General features: G+C 42.3%; 4 protein-coding genes across 5 annotated transcripts in view; 3 read left to right on the top strand and 1 right to left on the bottom strand.

Moving 5' to 3' along the window:
- The first annotated feature begins 234 nt into the window (after positions 1 to 234).
- ccng1 (cyclin G1) lies at positions 235 to 5,046 on the top strand. The gene is made up of 6 exons (XM_084353020.1): positions 235 to 449; positions 2,217 to 2,480; positions 2,576 to 2,829; positions 3,217 to 3,295; positions 3,592 to 3,702; positions 3,899 to 5,046. The coding sequence occupies exons 2-6, from the start codon at positions 2,217 to 2,219 to the stop codon at positions 4,088 to 4,090; spliced, it is 900 nt and encodes a 299-aa protein (XP_084209146.1). The 5' UTR covers positions 235 to 449; the 3' UTR covers positions 4,091 to 5,046.
- Positions 5,011 to 7,928, bottom strand: nudcd2 (NudC domain containing 2). Its single transcript, XM_084353021.1, has 4 exons — positions 7,517 to 7,928; positions 6,340 to 6,388; positions 6,101 to 6,252; positions 5,011 to 5,460 (listed from the first exon to the last, which is right to left on the bottom strand). Exons 1-4 carry the CDS (start codon positions 7,703 to 7,705, stop codon positions 5,377 to 5,379), a joined length of 474 nt encoding a protein of 157 aa, XP_084209147.1. The 5' UTR covers positions 7,706 to 7,928; the 3' UTR covers positions 5,011 to 5,376.
- Positions 7,841 to 17,297, top strand: gabra6a (gamma-aminobutyric acid type A receptor subunit alpha6a; the record flags this gene model as incomplete). Its single annotated transcript, XM_084353014.1, has 10 exons — positions 7,841 to 8,052; positions 8,499 to 8,605; positions 8,690 to 8,757; positions 9,168 to 9,388; positions 9,466 to 9,548; positions 9,628 to 9,771; positions 10,742 to 10,894; positions 10,988 to 11,238; positions 13,846 to 14,087; positions 16,287 to 17,297. The coding sequence occupies 10 exons, from the start codon at positions 7,841 to 7,843 to the stop codon at positions 16,306 to 16,308; spliced, it is 1,503 nt and encodes a 500-aa protein (XP_084209140.1). The 3' UTR covers positions 16,309 to 17,297.
- Positions 17,298 to 17,378: 81 nt separating this feature from the next.
- The window catches only part of gabrb2a (gamma-aminobutyric acid type A receptor subunit beta2a), a 39,315-nt gene continuing 33,925 nt past the window's right edge, over positions 17,379 to 22,768 (top strand). For both annotated transcript variants that reach the window (XM_084353012.1, XM_084353013.1), the window contains exons 1-3: positions 17,379 to 17,536; positions 17,667 to 17,767; positions 18,228 to 18,295. In XM_084353012.1, the coding sequence (XP_084209138.1) occupies positions 17,463 to 17,536; positions 17,667 to 17,767; positions 18,228 to 18,295 (243 nt within the window). In that variant the 5' untranslated portion in view covers positions 17,379 to 17,462. The remainder of the gene's footprint in view (positions 17,537 to 17,666; positions 17,768 to 18,227; positions 18,296 to 22,768) is intronic.

Genomic DNA, 22,768 nt, shown 5'->3' on the forward strand with positions numbered 1-22,768 from the left:
TTTAATACAATCATTTTGTCACATAATAAGAGCAGAGACACAGTGAGTCGGAATTTTTCGGTCATGTCCCGCCTCCCCAACTGCGATTGGCTCTCCAGCACGTAAAGGGCGGGCCTTAATCGTGAGTGGCTGCAATTTATCCAATTGAAATTGAAAGCCATTGACGTCATCCGTCGATGACCAATGAAAGCTCACCATGTTTGGGCATGGGCTTGGTTTTATGCCTGCATTAAAACCTAAACTGCCCTTTTCCCCATCGCCTTACGCCAAGGGTAGGGGGGTGTGCATAGGCAGAAATTAACCTCTGCTTAAAACTTTCTTTAGTGAAAGTTCATACTTACACTTTCTTGTGTTTTAAACCTCTTTTCACCCGCTTGTTTCAAGCGCGCAGAGGCTTTTTGCAATCGCTGATTTTTCATAATATCAAAGGCAACGTAACTTGAGCTAAGGTAAGTTAACCAGTCTTCTCTCTATTTCACGTTAAGTAGGCATGAGTATAACTTAGAGTAGTATTTGCCGATTAAAACATTAAAACACGTTGTTATGAAGCTGTCTGGTGTTTAAAAGGAACTAAACTAACCCTATGGACTTTGTAAATGGATGTAACGTTATGTTAGCATTAGCAGTTGTAGCTAACGGTTACGTCGTAAACGTCTGTGTAGTTAGTCATTTCCCCTTCAATGTTACCCTCGTGAAGCATTACTTGCAATTGTTTTAATGCTAATGTTAAGTGTTACGGCTTTAGCTACCACTCTTCGGTTAAAAATGTGTTATAAAACTGGGGTTTGTTGTTGTCATGTCTGTGTTAGCTCTGCGTCGGTGTGTAGCGCAGGGACATGTCCTGACATGTCGCTGGTCTGCTGCCCCGCCGCTCAAAGGCCTGCTCCTTTTGATATAAAGTCTCATGTTGTTACCAAACTTATCAAAAAATGTTCCGAAACATAGTGATCCTGATATTTTAAGACACTTGTATTAACCTAAATATGGTAAAGTACTATTATCATTTATGAGATACTTGGTTGGACATGTTCTTGTTATGTGTCCGTCATATGTAACCCTGTCTGGTCCAGTTGAGTCCAGTTCAATGACAGCTGTTAGGTGAGGGCTTGTTACTTGATAGCTTACAAGTGTGGAAACACTACCATCATGTCTCAACTACTCCTGAGCAATACAAAACATTATCCCCAAGCCAGATCCTTTCAATTAAGTAAACTGCAGGAGTTTTCATTTCTGAACTGTGTTCAGCCATTTTTATATTGAAGTAGAGCTAATCAGAAACCAACCAGTCATTGAGAAAACACCCACTTTAACAAAATGATTGCTATTAGTCAGGTACTATGTCTTAGATCCATTTGTTACAAAATATCATGTCATTTTGATTGATTATTTTCACTTGTTTTCTCATATGTTTTGTCTAGAAGGAGATTTAAAAGGCTTGATAGCATCTGGGATTTGCTTATCTTAATTTTGTGTGACTCCTTTGCTGGTCCCAGTTCTCAGATGCAAATTTCAGCTTCTCTGACTGTTACAGCTTGGTGAAACAGTTAGTGTCTCCACCTGCCTGGCCATCTTACAAACACTATTTTTTCTCAGAAACAGGGCTGCAACCAACGATTATTTTTAATAACCTGTCAATTATTATCCAGAGTGATTGGTCGTTTTATCTATAAAATGTCCGGAAAGGTCAAAAATGTCCATCATTGTATCTCCCCCCTTCAAATGTCTGCTTTTGTTCACAACACAACCTGGAGGTATTCATTTTACTACTACTGGGATAGAGGAGTAAAGAAACCAGAAAATATTTATATATAAGAAGCTGGAATCGGATACTTTTTCCTTTTTATCGTCTTAAAATATTAACTTAGACTAATTAATCAATCCAAATAAATGGCAAGTAATTTAGTAGTTGACAGATAATAAATCAAATAGTCATTGATGCTCTATTGCCCATCACTATGTCATATTTAAGCATCTATAGATGTGCAAACAAGACACGTATAATTGTAGTAATATGGTCAATTAGGTGATTAATTGACAAATCATTTCAACTCTTATATTTAGAAATATATGTAGTCATACCCGTGGCTACAGATAATTATGTTTTTAGTCTTAAAAACAATCTTGTCCTATTATCAGTAGTGCGACTTGAAATTAAAATCATTGCATTTTATTTGATTAAGTCAGTATTATTCAGCTCTGTTTCCTTATCCACACAGATGATTCCTACAGTGACAGGACCTGGAGCACAGCCCTTCGCAGTTCAGCTGAAGGCCCTGACAGATCTGGAGGGCCGATACCAACCAAAGCTGAGCGGCCTGAGGCTCATCGAGAGCTCCCAGGACAATGGCCTCAGGATGACCACCAGACTGAGGGAACTGGAGGTGAAGGATCTGCTCTCCCTGACCAGGTTCTTTGGTTTCAGCTCAGACACGTTCTCGCTGGCCATCAGCTTGCTCGATCGATTCCTCTCTGTGATGAAGGTTTGTAAATAAACAGATGCCTAAAAATGACACATTGTTGGTTTTCTAGAAAAAGACAGGTTGTTTTATACTTCCATACTGTCTACTTTCCACAGATCCAACCAAAGCACCTGTCCTGTGTGGGCCTGTGCTGCTTCTACATCGCCATTAAGTCCTCAGAAGAGGAGAAGAACGTGCCTCTGGCCAACGACCTGATCCGCATCAGTCAGAATCGCTTCACAGTGTCTGATATGATGAGGATGGAGAAGATCATCATGGAGAAGCTCTACTGGAAGGTGAAGGCCCCCACAGCTCTCCGCTTTCTCCGCCTCTTTCACAGCCACATCCAGGAGCAGCTCGACGCTGAGAGGTAAGGACAGACGGTCACATCAACCTGCAGGGCTGAACCATGGCTCAACAAGATTATATTTACCCTACTAGAATGTGTCTTCTCGTATTTGGCTTTAAAGAGAATACTAGCCAAAAATATTTGAAAGACCAAAAGGCATAGTCTTATTTGAAATCCTGTAGATGTTTGGACGTGTGGCACGATAGGAAAACTAAAACATGAAAACCCTCTGTTTGAAACATCACCAGTATTTGTGTTGTACTCAGTTTGTATATAAAAATAGCTTGATGACATTTTTTGTGATCAAATTTACTGAAGCAGATAAACGTCTTATCGAGTGAGCTCTGCCTCACATCCATCTCATTTTAAGGTTGAATTCTTGACACTAAAAGCACTTTCTTCTTCCAGCAAGAAGATCCTGAGCCTTGAGAGACTGGAGGCTCAGCTGAAAGCCTGTCACTGCTCATTTGTCTTCTCCAAAATAAAGGTAAAAAATAACCGGTCTGCCAACATTTTTAATCTAATTACAGTTGGAATTATTTTGTTTTAGATGTATTCACAATGTGAAAGTAGCATCCAGCTGTTCCACTTTGCTAACAATTTGATAGAAAATCAAACGGCTTTCATTCTGCATGTAAATTATTTTGTAGTGGTAATGCAGGTATACAGGCCATTTGTGTTGAATATTCTTTTCTAAAATGTGTTCGTCAGTCTCTTAAACAGACATGTAAACTGTGTGTGTAGGTTTTTTTAATCATCTGAACCTATACCGTCTCTCTGCAGCCGTCTCTGCTCGCCATGGCTCTCCTGTGTTATGAGGCTCAGGAACAACATGACCCTGAGGACACTGACAAAATATTTGAGGCCCTAAAAAGTCTGCAGCAGCAGCTGAATGTGAGTACCAACTATCGTTACAATCATCTGAACTGAACTATTCAGAAGTAATGTTTTATGATTTAGTTAGTCATAGTGTAGTTTTGTTTGGTTAGAGGCCAATCATGTCTTATCACGATGTAGAGATTGTTTCCCACTAAGGTAGGGAATTGACAATTTCTAATCTTTCCCCTCGCGTGTTATGTCTTTTGTGCAGATAAGAGATGGGGACCTGGTTTGTGTGCGGGAGCTGGTTGGAAAATGCCTGGCTGAATATGCCACCACCAAGTGCTCCAGGCCCAACAGCCAGAGGCTTCGCTGGTGTATTTCGGGAAGAACTGCACGTCAGCTGAAGCACAGCTACTACAAGATCACTCATCTTCCCACCATCCCTGAGTCAGCTTATTAAACCTGGGGGTACAAATAGGTGACCTTGCATGCAGAGAAAAGTAACAACGGTCCCCAAATCTTTGTTCCGATTGGACATTTTATGGGGGCTTTCTTGCAGTGTGGTCGCCTAGTACAGCCCAGTTATTTTCCTTACAGATCTTCATCGTAGATGATGGATATCTTTAAGGAAAAGTTTAGAATGTAACGGTTTTCCTCAAGTTTGTTCGTTGTCATACATTGATCAAGCACATTGCATTTAATCGGCCTCAATGATGATGAGTAACACTTATCTTCTACCATCCTGCTAAGTTTTACTTTCCTGGTTGAGTTGCTTGCACAAGTGTACAGTATGTTCTTGTTTAAATCCGTACCAAGGTGTTTGGTTTTCCTTGAACGGGTTGCTGGTTTTAAGCTCATAAGTATAGAACCACCTAGGTCCTCAGTCCACCATGTGGAAGAGGAGGGAGAAGGATTTTGTGAACAGCAAAAATGGAACCAAGAAATCGGGCCCGAAATCCTTAACTCCCACCCTAGGTTGCTAAACTGTCCTGAATGCACACTCCTACCCAAGGTGATGAATTTTTGTTTTTTATTTTGATATGGCGAGGGAGCTCCGGTTTTCTCCGGTGAAGTGAGGCTAGTGACGATCTCCTCATGTATGGCTAACCATACTGTGCTGAAATGTCAGCGGTTACAGATGAGTTGTTTTCACAGACTTGTGTGTACACAGAGTGAAGCACCACATGTGTTATTGATTTCAGTTGTCAATTATGCAGAGAACACACAAAAAAAGATCATTGCAGTGGAAATGTGGATTGGAAGTTGTCTTGCATTTTCTTTGCCAGATTCCCTGTCTAGTTTAAGTTTCTTTAGTGACAAAAACAAAATGTGTTCTCAAATTCAAATGGCTAATTGAACACACCATCTGATTAACCTATATACTTGTACCTTTCAATAAAACTTTATTGAAAAGCCTTTGCTGTGTACAATTCCTCATTATTAAAAACAACTTCTCACTGGCTTTTATCAACCAGATAGAAACAATCCTTGTCAGCTGTTCTGCCACTTGCCAAATCAGGCCTAAACAGTGAGTCCTTCACAGCCCAGATAACACAGATCAGAAGGTTGCTGTAAAAAGTATCTTTGTTGATCAATAATTTGGTCAACGTTTGAGTTCTTTCTGAAGGCAAATCTTCATGGTTTCTCGTCACAGAAGATCTGATAAAGCCACTGCATGTCTTGGATGTCCTCAGTATTGTTCTTTGGTGAGGCATCTCCACCATGTAGTGGGTTTTGACATCACGGTCACTTCTGTAAATTGGAAAAGTCCGGACCACCACCAGCAAAATTCCCAGAGATCTCTGCACCGCTGAAGTCAAATCCAGGATTCTAGCAAAGAGGAAGTTCAATTAGGTCACATGGTACATTTCTTTATATTACTAATTCACACTATAAAATTGATCATATCAGCGATGCTCTGATGATGAATATAAATGGTGAAAAACAAATCTGCTGTTGCTTTGTGCATCTTAAAACATTCCCAAACCACATAGCAAATTTTTGCTGCAAAGCAGTGTGTGCCAGTTTTTTTTAAAAAGACACACTATTAGGGTAATTTAAACTAATTTAAAAGCTGTAAATTACAGTTAATAATAACAATGTTATGGTTGAGAATTATTGAAAAACAATCCTTTGACCAGTAAGACTGCTTGACCACTTGTTAAGAGGAAATCCTGATTCCATATATTAGCATTTTATCAACACAGCTGCAGACTTGATGGCTTATTATCAAGTGAGAAACCCACAAGCATTTATTGATGGCTTGTCTACATTTATATCTACATTATTACAAAACAAAAATCAGCCAAAGAAGTTCATCACAACCTGGCAACCCAAAATGTGTTATTATAAATGGCTTGTAGCTGATCAATGATGCATTAGTAAATAATTCAAAAACCAGGCATACATCCAAGTGGTAACCTGTAACAACAACTTTTTAACACACACCATGACGCTTAATTAAACCAACCTCCCGCTGGAACCTCTCCAGTGTGAGCTTCCTCTGCATCTGGTCCTGGACCCAGGCATTCGCACAGTACTCCCCCTCCAGCAGGGAGGACCAGCAGTTCCCGGCCTCTCTGTTAGTCTTCATCAGAACGATCTGAATGAGACACTTGTCCTCTGAGCAGACAAAGACGTAAACAGGGGTGAGATGAGCGTGGTTTTGTACATTTAAATTCTAGTTACTTATAGAAGTGTGAAACCTACCCAGTGTCCATGTTGCTTCGTCGGACACGGTTGTGTCACACAACTTTCCCTGTCAGAATGTAAAAAGGAGAGATTGGGATAATATTTGCTCACATTAGAACTGAAACGATTCATTAAGTAATTGTCAACTATTAAATTAATTATCAGCTATTTTAATAATCAATTAGTTGTACAAAACAATCTGATTCCAGCTTCTTAAATGTGAATACTTAATGGATTCTTCACTTCTCTATGACATTAAAGTGAATATCTTTGGGTTGTGGACAAAACAAGACAATTAAGGGTGTTTTTCACATTTTTTTTTTTTTTTTTTTTTTTACATTTTATAGACCAAACAGCTAACCGATTTATCAAGAAAATGATCAACAATGGAAATAATCGTCAGTCCATTAATGTCATCATGCTATGACGTGGCAAAAAATGTTGACTGTAAGTACTCTCATTTTCACTAGGGGTCGACGATATGGCTTTTTCAGGACCGATACCGATTATTAGAAATCAAGGAGACTGAAAACCAATCTTTGGGACTCATATTCATTTGAAGTAAAAAAAGAAAAGTTTCAATCTACCAGTGATGAAATAAAAAAAGTACTATCTACTCAAGGACTGTTTTAAAGTACAATTCTAGGTACTTTACTTGAGTGTTTCCTTTTCTGCTACTTCAACCTTCCTCTACTACATTTTTCTTGATACATTTAGTTACTAGTTACTTTGCAGATTCAGATTATTCTGTGTTTATATGCTATTAATTGTGACATGTCACCAATTAGATTTTGTTGTGGGCAGGACATTGTGAGAGAAGATGTTGCATCAAAGCCAAAGTAGCACATTTTTATGTTAGTTTGTTTTATCTGCAATCTGTCAGAAAAATCAGACACCGATAATCAGAAAATGCTGAATATCGGGCTGATAATCGGTCTACCCCTAATTTTCAGTGTATTACTTTAGAAATTAAAATATCCTTTATAGTGACCTGTATACAAAGCAAATGCAGTTTTCTCTGCCATATTTAAGTTTTATTTTTATAATTTAATCATTTTTGTCAAAGAGTGAAAGAGGGACAAAGGTCACATATTTTACTTACTGTTGACCAACTAGCAGACAAAACCTTCACTTTTCTCAGAGAGACGTTCAATGAGAGATGAAAACACTTGAGGGAATCACTTGAGGAGCTCACCTTGATTATTTCCTCCCCTTTGACACGCAGCTCAATGTCTCTGGATCCCAAGTGGCACTTGACCTCTTTAGCAGATGTCCCGTGAGGCACATTGACTTCGATGAAGACCTCCTCCATCGTCTGGTACCAGGAGCCCCAGGGTGTCTTACAGGGGACGACACCGCTCCTCTCCTCGAAGTGCACTGACATGCTGCGACTCGTCACCGGCTGACAGGTCGGCTAACGTCAGCTAACTAACTTACACTGTATGTGGCTAGCGGAGAAGTTATGCTAACAGTTAGCTACGCGGCTAATCGTTACCACTCTTAAGCCATCTACTGCTTCATGGGACGGTTGTTTCGAGCACCTGTAGTTGAGTTAGTTTCAGTATTTGTCGGTGGGGCTGTCTCTCTGCATGTTGTTGTGCCCCTCGCTTTCTCGAAACTTCTTCTTCTTCTCTACATTTCAGTTCCGGTTGTGAACAGCACCGCGGCTACAGCGCCACCTGCTGGCCACTACTGTGAACTACAACATGAAAAACTTCACATGAGATACAGGTCATACATTTATACATTCATTCTCATAAGTGTAGTGTAACTTGATGAGTTCACTTTAGTTTTTATTTGTTTTTTAATTATTTTACTTTGACTTTAATGGAAACCAATAATATCTCCTGTTTGTCTAAAAATGGAGTGGATTTACTAATCTGTTAATTGGATTACTGCTGCCTCCTCTGTCCTTATGTACACCTACCAGTCACTTTAACGACGCTGACACAGTGTCTGGCTCTATTTTCTTGACTCCCCTCATACACTATTATATTAAGCATGAGTTGTTCAGAGAACTGACTGCAAATTTGGGAGATAAATGCTGCCCACGATGGCTGTTTTGACATTAACTTTAGTTACTTTTATCTGCTGGATAAGGTAAGTCTTACCCTGTCTGCTTGACCATATGTTAAAGTATAATGAGCCTGGGAGTTTAAACGTTTGTTTCTCTGCAGTCTTGGTAATGTAAGTGGAAATGAGAAGATTAACTCGGACAACATCACTCGCATTTTGGATCGACTTTTGGACGGTTATGACAACCGACTGCGACCCGGATCTGGAGGTAATACAGACTTTAAATCCTAAAGAATCACTAATAAAGACTTATGTATTGTGAGCATTGTACAGTTGTTAATTACTGTTGCAGGCGGTGTCACAGAGGTGAAAACAGACATCTTTGTCACCAGCTTTGGACCTGTTTCAGATGTGGAGATGGTAAGATACTGCCGCTGTAAAGAGATGTATGTGTGCTGACTGTGAGAGACAGGAGCGCTTCACTGACCACTGAACGCCTGCCTTATGGGCAATCTGCCATGAGACCATCTAATAAGCTTTAATCTGTTTGACCAGCCCTATAACTGCATTATTGATGGCCTCTACATCAATATGACAACATGTCAGACAGAGGGAATGGCTGAATGGATTGATTAATGATTATGTGGGATGAGTGGCATCCATCATTGCCTCATCATCTCTTCTCACCTTCCAGTGCAAGTTGAAAAGGCTCTTTAGTGTAATGCATGCTGATGAGTGACAGGGACTTGACAACGATCTAAAATTTAGAGTACTATTGTTCATCGAGAATAAAGCTTTACATCCACTGACATGTTATGTTCATGCATCAGGAGTACACCATGGACATGTTCTTCCGTCAGATGTGGGTTGATGAGCGGCTAAAGTTCGAGGGCCCCACTGAAATCCTGCGGCTGAACAACAGAATGGTGGATAAGATCTGGACGCCTGACACGTTCTTCCGAAACTCAAAGAAGTCTATCTCTCATAACATGACCACGCCGAACAAACTCTTCCGCATCATGCAGAATGGGACCGTCCTCTACACCATGAGGTTATCTCACATTGTGCAGTTATTGTCGTGTTGACGAGATCTTTTGTGGACGCTAAGATATCTTGTTCTCTTGTCAGACTGACAATCAGTGCAGAGTGTCCAATGAGACTGATGGACTTCCCCATGGACGGACACGCCTGTCCTCTCAGGTTTGGAAGCTGTAAGTATAACAGATGTGTCCAGATTCACAGATGTGTCTGATGTTGGAGTTTTTTTTCTAATTGCCTTTGCGTTTCCAGACGCCTACACAAGCAGTGAAATCATGTTCACTTGGAGGAAAGGGCCAATAGCATCTGTCGACTGTCCCCCAGAGTCCATCAGTCTTCTGCAGTATGATCTGGTGGGGAAGGCGTTGTCCAGTGAGGTTTTCAAATCCAGCACAGGTAATGCTCACTGTCAGCTACCACACTGCTCTTCTCATGAAGACATTGATACTGAAGTTTAATTAAAAAAATTCTCACGAGCTGATGAATCTGAAATGGAAAGACGTTGAATGAGTCCCTTCATTGGTGTCCATCGCTGCTCTTACAGTAGAGTCATTAAAAAAGCAAAGACTTCCTTGAGCAGCCGTGTAGTGTAAGATGCTTAAGCGGTCAGGCCTAATGCGTACGGTGTGCCTTAAAAAAGAACTATGGGGTTTAAAGCCTAGTGAATGCACTGACAGAAAGGAGGAAGGATGGAGTAGTGTGTGTGTGTGTGTGTGTGTGTGTGTGTGTGTGTGTGTGTGTGTGTGTGTGTGTGTGTGTGTGTGTGTGTGCATTTCCTCTTTTCACCAGAAGAAGAAGTGCTCCCCTGCTGTGAACCCAGCAGATTCCTGGAATAGAGAGGAAAAGGATGAGGCAGGCTCCAAAACGTAGTGATGATACCCATTTAGAAAACAGAGAGAGAGAGAGAGAGAGAGAGAGAGAGAGAGAGAGAGTGTGTGTGTGTGTGTGTGTGTGTGTGTGTGTGTGTGTGTGTGTGTGTGTGTGCGTGCGTGCATGCCTGACGCAGCGTGTTTCTGGTCTGTGAATATCTGCATGCATGTGTTTAGACAGAGCAGGGCAGTGTTACGCATAGTGACACTGCCTGCTCTCCTCCTCCCCCCTCCTCGCTCGCTCCTTCCTCCTGACTTTATCCCATTTCCAAATGTCTGCTCCTCCTTCCCTCCTCCTTTTTGTCCTTCTCCTTCCTCTTGTCTCTCACATGCTGCCTCACAGTTTGCGGGCTATTCCACTCCTAACAGCAGCGATATATCTTTATGTTTCTCTCAGCAGCTATTCTGTTTCAAGGGCAGGCAAGGGCATCCATTGTGTGCTACCCTGCTCCGTCCCTCGGGGGTTGCTCTCTTCACACGTTCTGTTTATCTTGCAGGTCACTACTCTGTGCAGGTGGTCCATTTCTACCTGCAGAGGAAGCTGGGCTACTACCTCATTCAGACTTACATCCCTCTTATAATGGTTGTTGTGCTGTCACAAGTCTCTTTTTGGATCAACAAGGAGTCTGTTCCTGCACGCACAGTTGCTGGTACGCTCCCCCCTTCCCACCAATGTTAATGAGTACTTGTCATGTTTGATAATACATCTCCAAATGTGCTCATAAATGCTCTTCTTCCTTCAGGCATCACCACTGTGCTGACCATGACCACCTTGAGCATCAGCGCTCGTCAGTCACTTCCCAAAGTAGCCTATGCCACGGCCATGGATTGGTTCATCGCTGTGTGCTTCGCCTTCGTGGCGTCGGCCCTCGTCGAGTTTGCAGCGGTTAACTACTTTGCCACCCTGCAGGCCAACCGTCTGAAAAAGCGTAACGTTAGACAAGACAAGCTGGAGGTGTTGGCTACCGGCAGTGAGGATAGCGACACAGTTTCGGTGAGCAGCTGATTTTCTGACAACAGTAAAGAGTAAGATTCATTTTCGCTGTCATCGATCAAACACAAGGATCATTTAACTGAGTGCAACACGTCCCTGCTCCTTTCTGTGCCAATTTAAAGCAACATTATGTAACTTTTAACTTAAAATAACAGCTTCTAAATCATGTCGGTGGTTCAGTGTCTTGTAGCTTGTTGCTTTAATATCAAGTGTAACCAGAATAACAAACAAAAGAGCAGGGCTGGGTCGGATTAGTTTGAAACGTAGTCACTTACTGAACATACATTTCATGGCAATTATTTGAATTAATAATGTAATTGGATTACAAATAACGTAATCTTATCTGAATACTTTTGGATTATTTTTGGATTAATTCGAAACCAAACATTGGAAATATTCCACAAATATTCTTTTTCTTGCTTTAAAGTAAAATGCATGTTGAATATTTAGCATTGACATTTTGGTCAAATCAAATAACCCTTGAAAAGATAATACAATACAACATGTGGGATGCTTTTTTAATAAATTCCATATTCTAGAGACATCAAGAGATCATTTTTCACAATATAACTGAAATCTAATTACCCATTTAATCCTGGCTGATTACAGTTACTCATTCATTGTAATCTGATAATCTGTCATTGTTTTGTAGCGGCGGTGGCAGCGGTTAATTTGTTTCACGTCTGTCACTGTTGGTCTTAGTTTTGGTGGTTGGTAGCACAAATGTTGTTTATTTTGGTTAATTGATCACGATTAACGGGCTATTTGTAGCACTGGGCCTTAAACTTGGTGGTGTTTTTTTTTGTTTTGTTATATAGTTTTTAAATATTAAATTTCCCATGTTATCCAGCTGTAGCGGTCATGTTCTGGTCACTCCTGAATACATGTAGAGGAAACAGTTTATGAGTTTTACTGGTTTGGTTTGCACATTCAAAATAATTTCTCTTTTTGCTGTTTCAGGTCATGTTAAAAATAAAATAATGTAATATTGTAGATAAAATGGTATATTAGAATTTGAAAGCTCTTGAAGACAGAGTTTTTAAATAATCATCACTGAGAGTGAAAGTTTTGAAAAACAACATCCTACTTTCTATTTATTTGTAGTTTAACAGCTTAATTCTTAATCGATTTTCCTTTTTAGGTCTGTGTGGGTGTGGTTTGATCCCATTTAACTGAATGTGCTGGCAATATAAGCAAACAATCTGACCACTGCCTTCGCATTTTGATTCAAAACTCTGATTGATGCATGGAAATATGTGACGTCATCAGAAATCATCAGTGTGAACAGCACGAATAGAAATAGAGAAACTCTTCTGTGAAATAATCACTCAGAGTAAGACGTTAATCAGGAAAATCCTTTTTACAGGCCCTTTAAAAGTAGAAATGTAGCTAATAATTCAGGGAATAGCTTCATTTTTCAGGTAAGACCGAGATGTGTAAGTTAAAACAAAAGATACTGAATATATTTCAAAGGTTATAAAAAAGTTGGACATTTTGGGAGATATGCTTCCTCAACTACCATCAGCAGCCTGTTAGCTTACCTGGTTAGCTCTCTGTTTCCCCGTGTTCCTGTAGTTATTGCTAAGCTAATTATCTGCTAGCTTTCTATAGAAACACATTTACCATACAGAGAGACAAGACGTCTCCTGGCCAGAAAGCAGCTAAGCTTTATTGGTCCCTTGTATCCATCCACATTTTCCAGTTTTTTTCTCTATGCGTCCTGATCGTCTGCAGTAACAGAAGTCAGTGATCAGCCCAGTAATTAGGTGTTTTTCTGGTTATTAACAGGGATAAATACTTCTGATCCTCCATATCTGTTGCCTTGACTATTGGATAGTAGATTTTGCTCCAAAACTTGCGACCTGCTCGGCAACATGAGCTTCTGCTATCACTTGAAGAAGGGGTGTGATTTGTATCACGTGGCATCTCCGATACATTTACATAGCTAATAATGGTGAATGGAGGTAGAGTCTCCTCACTGTCGCAGGGAGTTTGATGCAGTGATGCTTATAATGAACAGGAAGCCAGCAGACTCGGATGCAGGGGAAAAAGAAATCAAGCCACACATAGGAGGTCTTTTCTATGCATTTCCAAGTAGTCACCCTGCCTCCTCCGTTCTTCCCATTCAGGGCACACCACACATTAAATAGTAATACGTGCTGTTGTAGTGCTCTCATCTCGAGCTATATGCTTTATGCTAATACGGTAAGCCACCACGGCGTCCTCCTGGGATCTGTCTCACGTGTAGGGCTCATGGTTGGATGCTTTAAAAATAGCCTCAGTGTGAGAACAGAGAACAACTCCAACACTCCTCCCTGCATAATCTCCCAACCATCCTATGGGCATCCAGCTAACTACCTGCTGCGTTCTATAGGGATGTTGGCATGCTATCTTGAGAGGAGTCTCCTGTGGGAACAAACATTACTTCCAGGCTTATATACATGACTCCAGCATGTTAAAGTTATCATATATGTACTTGCTGGCCAGTAATTCTGTTTTTTTTTTCACTAAGTACCCCTTTTTCATTTCACTGAGCAGAAATCCCACACTAACCCCAACTCACCTCTTCCTGTTTTCTTCCAAATCATCCCGCCCCCATCCCACCAGTTGGACAGCAGCCCTCAGGAAGGCCTGAAGAGGAGAAACCACTCGGTGTGTCGCAGCGAAATGGAGGCTCCACCGGTGCCCATCTTCCTCCAGCAGGGCTCAGCTTTTCCTCAAATCCCGCAGCTGGCCGGCACCAGCCCCATAGACGGATACGCCCGCATCCTCTTCCCCCTGACCTTCGCCCTCTTCAACCTAGTCTACTGGTACATCTACCTGGCCAAGGACACCATGGAGAGCGCCAGGTACACCAGTCACACTAAGTCATCATGGTACATTTACATCTGTCTTGGTACTGTTGTAAGTGTCTGATAATATTCTTTATTTTTACTATTAATTCAAGGAGGAACACGGTTGCAGATTCACTTTTTCCACCACCATCCTAAAACTGTCCCGGAAAAAACGATTTTTACCCTCCTTAAAGCGAATATAAACACTTAAACTACAGTTCACTGTTTTACGCTTCATGTTCCTCCACACAGAAAGTCTCAGTCCTGCTGTGTGTTTAGCTCTATTAGCCCCGTTAGCTGTAAGCTATTAGCTTCGAAGCTGTTTTCTCCCTTAGCCGAACACACTGCAGAACTCTGCTGCCCGACGGCTGCTAACAGCTAACGAGCTCAACTGCTGATTTCAACACAGATGTATCGTTCAGAATAGAGCTGTCGCAATATCAGATTTTCACTACACGACTAAAAAGAAGAATTTCCGATAACGATTTTATCGCAGAATCTACTCTCGCTGTCGTCCTTCATATCCTCCGATGTGATTTTGTGTGGCAGTAGTAGCCACGCGGTGTGGTAGTAGCTAGCTAGTTACTGCTTCTTCCTTCTACCTTTGCATGGCAGGTGGAAATCAACGTTAAGGGCATTACCTCCACCTTCTATAACAAATTGAAGATGAAAAGAATGGGAATTATTTGATCTTCTTACAAGATAGTATCATTGATATTTATATTTAATTTTAAAATATCACGGTTATCGTTAATACTGACATGTCGCGAAAACCCTAGTTTTTCATAATCTGATCATCGCAGGCAGAACGAGACTTTGCACAGAAGTCAGTCAATTAAGGGAACTTGGGATGCATCCAAACAATACAGGACAATAGGTGTTTGCTCTTGGCTGACAGCCCAACATGAGGTTTCAGTTTTCATGGGATTAAACCTGCAACTTTAACAGGTTGAATATATTAATCAGTTACAAAAAAGTGATTCATTTTTCTCACACTGTTTCATCTGAATACGACCTAAAGATCTGAGGAGAAAAACATGTCTAATATAAACATAATGAGTCCCAGCCACTGACGTGAACATACATGCTACCAGTGGTTTTTTTTTATCCACGCTCATGTCTCCAGTCAGCTTCCCTTTTGGAGTTTCACCTCTAACCTTTTGAGTCTTGCGTGACAAGGCAGCGGATCCAAAAAAGCCTTTCATGCATCCTAGTAAAAATAGCAGAGACACACTTGGAGGGCATCCAGCATCCTTGTACAAATGAGGTAAAAAGGGAAAAAAAGATCAGACAGTGGACGTTTAGAGGATATTTATGCACACTTCCTTTGTATCTCAGAGAGCCACAAACCTGTCTCACTGTGCTCTAATTATGATAGCTTCAGTGGAACAATAACTACCCACAGTTTTTTGTCAAAGACTTTTATCTAGGCAGTAAAGACATCAATAATTTCTAATGCTGAAACAGCCTCGGGAGTTGTAAGCAAAAAAAAAAAAAGAGAGAGGAGAATGATGTTAGGTGGCGTTGTTGCTGCATTGACGCCAGCACCGTGGCTTTTATCATCATCATAGATTTAGAAACAGGGCTCAGTTAATTTGAGAAGAAAAATATGCATCAGGCTCTCGTCTCCTTTATACGAAGGTTTACCTGAGGGCTGGCAAACCCCCAGCCGTTTTAATGACAACTCCTGGTTCTCCATGGGGAAAATAAAACCAGAGCTTACTTTGTACATTAAGCACATGAAAAAGCGACTATTCACTTCCCCGCTTATAAGTGAGCCACTTATAGAGCACAAAGCTCCATGTCCAAGAAAGAAAGAAAGAGATAGAGCGCAAAAAGACAGAGAAAAGGAGAGAGAGACGGGGGGAGAGAGAGATGTGTTATGTAACACTGGGGAGTGCAAATCTGCTCATCATGCTTCTCATGTTCCTGTCAGAGAATTTTTATGGTTGTTTTGTTTATAGCGTTCTGCAGAATAATGAGGGAGACAAGATGGAGAGCATGGGAACAGCTGCATCACATCCAGTCCCTTTACATACATTTTCACATTTAGTCTCTCGCTCGGTACTTCTGAAGAAGGCACCGGGACGACAGGGAGCGCAGTAACAGTTTGGGCTGCTGCAGATAGAGAGTCTGTGCATGTGGGAAGAGAAGACGGGGTTTTTCTGTACGCTCCTCTCACATCCTGCGCTCGGCTGTGTTCTGCTCTTGCAGGGACGTGGAGCTTCCCAACTGACGGGACCCGGGAAAGGGCGCGTGCAGCCGGAGAGACCTTCAGCATCCAGCCAGCCTCACCTCACCCTCCTCTTTCTGTGTGTGAACAAGCTCTCAGCAGTCACCCCGCTCTCATCTGACAGAGGAAATGAATCAGAAACTCATTTATTCTCCTGCCGCACATCTATTCATTTCACAGGCTGTGACCACTGCCCACTTGTGTTCTGATCAGTCGCTGAAGAGCTGCCTTTCACGGGCCTCGATCACTTTAAAGCGTACACACAACAACTTCTCGGGGGCCCCTCGGACCGAGACGCACACACATACAGTATGCATGACGCTCAGGCACACACAAACCAAGAAACACATCAAAAAGAAGTGGATGATATAATCTATGATGGCTGTAACTGGTGGTGATGCAACAGTGAACCAATGCTTTCAGAAGCCTGCCCTCTACAGAAGCACAGCTCCCACTACAACAAGATCAAAGGCAATTTAGAGGAGGCTCGCATCCCTCCCCGCGGCTTCAAAAATGTACTCAAACCTGAGAAAATGAATTGTGGGATTGTGTTTTCCATCCCACCTTTCTGCTCGGGCGCTCCGGTGCTCCCTCCGCACTTTCACATCCACTGCAGGTCCCCTGAAAACATCCCAGCGAACAGTCCTACACAACACCCATGGGTGTGGATGACATTAATTTTCTATTTTTGCGTGGATGGTGCATGATTGTTGGGTGCAGGTGTTTGTATGTAAGTCTCTTTTCAGCCACTTGTAACGTTAAAAACTGAGGGAATAAACTTGATCTCAACTTGACATTCTGGCCGCTCTAACCCTGCGGTGCATCCCATTGTTTGACCTTGTCGGGGGTTAATCTCTCCATGTATCAAACATGAGAATAAAGAGAAAAGAAATGAAAAAAAAAAAATGAAATCTACGCTGTTGTTGTTCATTTCACTCCTGGCATGAACGCTTGTTTCTTCATTACGCACAACCACTTGTCCCTTTAATATTTTTCTCTGCAATGGAAACTGCTCATCCACCATCATCAGTCTCCACTCTTTGATCTTGGGCTGGCTGCACGCATGCGCCTCTCATTGGCTCCTCTGCACCGTGTGGAGTAAGTTGGATGTGCGCTCTCCTCACTCGCATCGCGAAACCACCTCAAAAACTGTTGCGATGGGGAGGATCAGGAAAAACCACTTTGGGATTTTGACTTTTTCCTTACTAGTGACTTCTGTCTGGGCTCAAGGGTAAGCTCCTTTCGCATGTTTTTGCCCTCTTGTCTCGCATGTCATGTACAGCCTCTGTTAAAGCGTGCCTGGCGTGTGATATTAATAAGCTATTCTGCATTACACCACCTTCTTCTTTCCTCCTCCCCAGCGTCAAGGATATCAAAGATCCGAGCAATATGCCTCTGGTAAAAGAAACAGTGGACAGACTGATGAAAGGATACGACATACGGTTGAGGCCAGATTTCGGAGGTAACGAGGAAAAAAAAAATAATAATAATGAAAAACTGAATGTGATGTTTTCACGCCCGCCTGACGTGCAATACATGTTTAATGAATCGCAAAATCTGCTTTTTCATTTACATAATCATCCCTTCACAGCAAATAGGCCTTTCCAATTACGGCTCCATGAGAAATGATGTGCATATCTCGGGCTTTTAACGTGATCGATCCTCCCCTCATCGATGTTTGATCACCCTCCCCCCCCCCCCCCCGCTTCAAATAAAGATGAAAATTAACAGCATTTAGATAAGCTGCGTGTGAAAACATGATTTTCTTTTTTTTTTTTCATCATGCTCGGGCTGATGATGCACAAGTCTCCTGTAGGTGGAGGGGAGCAGAGAGGAACCTGAGCGCGCGTCACGAATTTGTTAAATTTACATGATGGGGAATAATTCATGTATGTTGTATTAACGCCTCCTCTCCTTCACAGGTGCGCCGGTGGCCGTGGGGATGAATATAGACATAGCCAGCATAGACATGGTGTCTGAAGTCAATATGGTAGGTGCATCTTCATCGTTATCATGTTGCCAATTGGTGCCTTCGCTGGCACGGCTTGGAGCGCCTCTGAAGTGGGCTACTTTAGCACGGGTCAGTGTGTGTGTGTGAGAGAGAGAGAGCCAGGTTTGAGGCGTCTTGTGTGGATACATTTTACCCGGGTAAAAAAAAAAAAAAAAAAAAGAGAGAGAGAGAGAGAGAGGGAGAGCGTGTGTGTGTGTGTGAGAGAGAGAAGCTTCCGTTCCCAAACACATCATCGCCATCCTCCTCTCAGTCTCCGCATTTGCAGCTCTGGTGTGTTGCTGCATTTGAATTCAAAACACACACTCACTGGCGCACTCGGACGCACAGCCCCGGCTGCGCGCGCGGAGGGCTGCATGTGTGTATGTGTATATGTGTGTGTGTGTGTGTGTGTGTGTGTGTGCTCCTGACTGCTTCACGTTGTCAAGCCTTGGTGGTGTAATTTTGTTGACACGCACCCCCTCCTCCTCCTCCTCCTCCTCTTCCTCCTCCTCCTCATGCAGTTACCTACAAAATGAATAAAAACACCCTCTTCTTCTTCCTCTTCTTCTTCTTCTTCTTCTTCTTTCTTCTTCTTCTTCTTCTCTAAACTGGCATCATTTCCGAGGCTTTTATTATTATTATTATTATTATTTTGAATTCATTCCCCGACCAATCACATCATCTCTACGTAAATGATCTTCCCCCTACTTGTCAGTTGACGTAAGCAATTTGTTAATAATACATGTCTGGTCACACACAGCATTGCAACCCAAAAAAAAAAAAAAAAAGGAGGAAGAGGAAAAAAAAATGGGCTTGAGCGCTCTGGTGCACAAAGATGAACGTCATGTGTGACTTGGAGAGGACAGGGGGAAAAGTTCAACAGCCCATGCAAGAGCACCACCTATTGATCCACTTGACAGACAGACAGACAGACAGACCGCATCCCACAAGATGGCAATGTTAACTACCTCAGTGTAGATCTGCTGCAGTGGATCCAGCGTGGGATATGTGGTCCTGGATGCATTCGGAGGAAGATATTAAGGGCATGTCTTGAGTGTGAGAGGAGATGATTTACAAAGCAGCCTCTCCATGGAGCAACATAATAGAGATGTTATATAAGAGCATTAAAAACAAGTTTGCCAGTAGGACTGGAAGGAGACGTGTTTTCTATTATTAATCGAGCCATTTTCAAGTGCTTGTTAATTTTTGGCCCATCTGAGTTTTGATTCTGGCAGCCTGTCGAATGTGTGTATCTGTTGCTGCTGCTGCTGCTGCTGCTGCTGCTGGTGGTGGTGGTGGTGATGTGGGTTGTGGTGGTTGTGGTGGTCATTTTGATTAAAGTGCAGCGGATGAGTTTTCAGCACATAAACAAATATGTGAGTTCTGCTTCGGATGAGGGAAGGCGCTGAACGGTCAGAGCTTTCCCTTTGATGGAAATGATTTATTTTGGTGGAGGATGCAGCCAGAACGGAAGTGCCTTGGGGGTCCGGGGAGATTTGAAATAGAAACCCCTCACTCGCTTTCGTCCTCTCTCTCCCTCTCTCTCACTCTTTCTCTCTCTCTCTCTCCCTCCTCCGTCCTTCCCTCCCACCACTTTGACTGGATCCCTGGCTGTGACTCTGGGCTCAGCAGCCATGTAATCCACCTCTGCCTTGCTCCAAAGGGTTATCTTACTTAAGAACTAGGCATCTATGCAAGCATTCATCTGGAAAAAAACACTGCTTCATACATCCGTGTGTGTGTTTGCGTGTACGTGTTTGTGTGTGCGTGTATAAAACAAAACACAAAACTGTGCACAAACAGTGAATGGCGACTGACGTCATGCAACTCCCTGTGGCTATGAGAGAGCGTTCATCTCGCTCATTTCTCGGAAAAGCTCGCCCTGCCAGATCTGCACAGGCGTCCCTCAGACACGACTGACAAATTTAGACTAAAAGTAAAAAAAAAACAAAAACACAACAACCCCAAAACATCCAAGACCTCAGCGGACCTGTGTTCCACACGTTGTTGTTACCTTGTGAAAAACCCATCCTGCGACTTACATAACAGGTCGGAATCTCCTCCTCCTCCGCCTCTCCTCGTCCAGCTCTCTTTGGCACAATGGAGGACAGGATTGATCTCAGGGAAATCAATAAAATCACCGTGCAGCGTGATCACGAGGATGGAGTCGGTGACCTGTGCTCGGTGCGGGGCCGCTTTGATCTTCCTCATCAGGGGCAGCCGCTTTTAAGATTAAAGTGCTGAGAGGGAAAACAACACGGGGAGGCGAGGATGAAGCCGGTGAAGGCGGTGAGGAACAGGGTGGGAGAGAGGTGAAGGTTACTGTGATCAGTTTCACCGTCTCCATTAATGATGTTCTACATTCTGGTAGTGGAGGCTGAGGAAATGTTACAAGAGAGCAGGAGCTTCGTTAACCCCTCAGCATTCAGTTTTTTCTCCTGTTAAGTGGCTTTAAGGTTGGAAAGATCCTTCTGCACTGCTCCTGTGATTTTCAAAAAACGGGGAAATACTCAAACCCAATATGGCGGCACAATTTGATCAAATGGATCTCCTCTGGATATTTTGTGCATCATTTTATCCAAATGTTCTTCACATTCTGGCATGAAATATTTGGTGTTTTAGAAAACATTGGGATGTCTGCTGTGATTTAAAATGTCCGCAGTATTTGGCTGCACAGCGTGAGTCTGTAACGACTGGCTCAGTGGTGCTTCAGGGAGGTTTGAGGGGTTAAAGACAAGGCTCTCTAATGAACGCCCGCCACTAATCTATCAATTCTTTCCTTGATCATTTGTCTCCACAGGCGAAAATGCCACTGATAACTTCCTAGACCTCATGTTGTTTTGTCCCATCAACAGTCCAAAATTCTTGATTTTCAGTTTATTTCCCGTGAAAACATTGACAAGAATCACATTTGAAAAGCTGTAACTAGATTTCTTTTAGTCACTTTTGCTTAAAAAATCACTTAAACGATTAATTTAAAATTAGAGTTAAAATACCGAGGAAGAATTAAAGTGCTGAGTCGGTTTCATAAAGGAAAAGTCAACGTACCTGAAGATGCTCATGAAGATGATAAAACTGGTCACAGAAAAAAAAACGTTCTTCGGGCCGAGTGAGAAGAGGCTTGTATAAAAAGCCTTTAATAAGTCAGGCTCACTGGTTAAAGGATACGTTCACAAATGTAGATTCAGTCATTCTCTACTCAACCTCGTGCCGATGCAAAGTCAGGTAAAGTTTTACTTCACATCAAAACATCGTCGCAGCATTGTCCTGAACAACTGAGGTGGACGACTTGTTTTAAAATGTAAAGAAACAAATGAACATAAAATGGCTCCATGCAGCTCGACCGGCGTAATCCAAGTCTCTGGAAGCCCAGAGATCCAAAATTGATTTGAAAAGACGTTATTCACACTATTTTTAAAGCTGAAACCTAAACTGGAGCTGCTAAGCTAAAAGTGTTAGCATGCAGCCCATCAGCCACGCATCGTGGTTGTAAATAACGTCTTTTCAAAACACTTTGGGATCTTGTAGTTTCTGGAGACTTTGATTACACAGAACAAGCTGTGTGGAGACATTTAATGTTTTTTTCCAGTTGTTTTTTTTACATTTAAAACAAGTCCCGTCTACTTCAGTTGCTTAGGAGAGTGCTGCAATGCTGTTTTGGTGTGAAGCTCCAGAAATGTTTTGTGGACAACAAAACTTCACCCGACTTTTCATCGGCATGGAGGTGAGTAAATAACGACAGCATTTTCATTTTTCTGTTAACTTATCCTTTAAAGTGTTGATCCACAGGGTTTTAATCCAGATGGAAAAGGGTCAAAGTATCACATTTAAAGTAGATTCTTATTAATCTGAATTTGTCGAATCCTCAGCAGTTACACTCGATTCCAAATGAAGTGTGAATTTTGCGCCGATGTGTTCGAACCTGAAGGAAAATGGAGTAATTTGCTGTCAGAAGTGACAGAATATGAGTTGAAATCAGTGTCTGTGAGCCGTCCGCCATCGTGACGGTGAGCAGGTTTCAGTTTGTAGACTGTTGCTCGCTCCTCTAATTAAAGATAAAAATGCCTCTGGTGGAGAATGAACTCTGCGTTTTGGTCGGGGCTGATTGAAGCCATTGTGGCATTTTTCTTTTACGCTGACATGAAGGGCATGATGGTTGTCGAGGTGGTGTTTGGGTATGAAATGGGATTTGTAGTTCTGCTTCTTCTCTCTCGCTCTCTCTGTGTTATGTGCATATGAGCTTGGTTTCTCATGTGTATACGTGCCAACGTGGAGTCATTTTTCTTTTTGTGCACTCCCGTGTGATCCGCGACGATGGCCCGTCGAGGCAAAGGTCAGCCGTGTTGTCGGGCAATAAAAATGTGCAGGTCAGTCAGCGCCGAGGTAGAACCCTGTCTGCATGACATTACAAATGTGCTATTTTGAGAGGGAAGTGTCCTCCGAGTCCGAGGTGTGACCACACATCCTCGCTGG

The sequence above is a fragment of the Pagrus pagrus genome (assembly GCF_965226575.1).
Source record: "Pagrus pagrus genome assembly, chromosome: 5".
NCBI lineage: Eukaryota > Metazoa > Chordata > Actinopteri > Spariformes > Sparidae > Pagrus > Pagrus pagrus.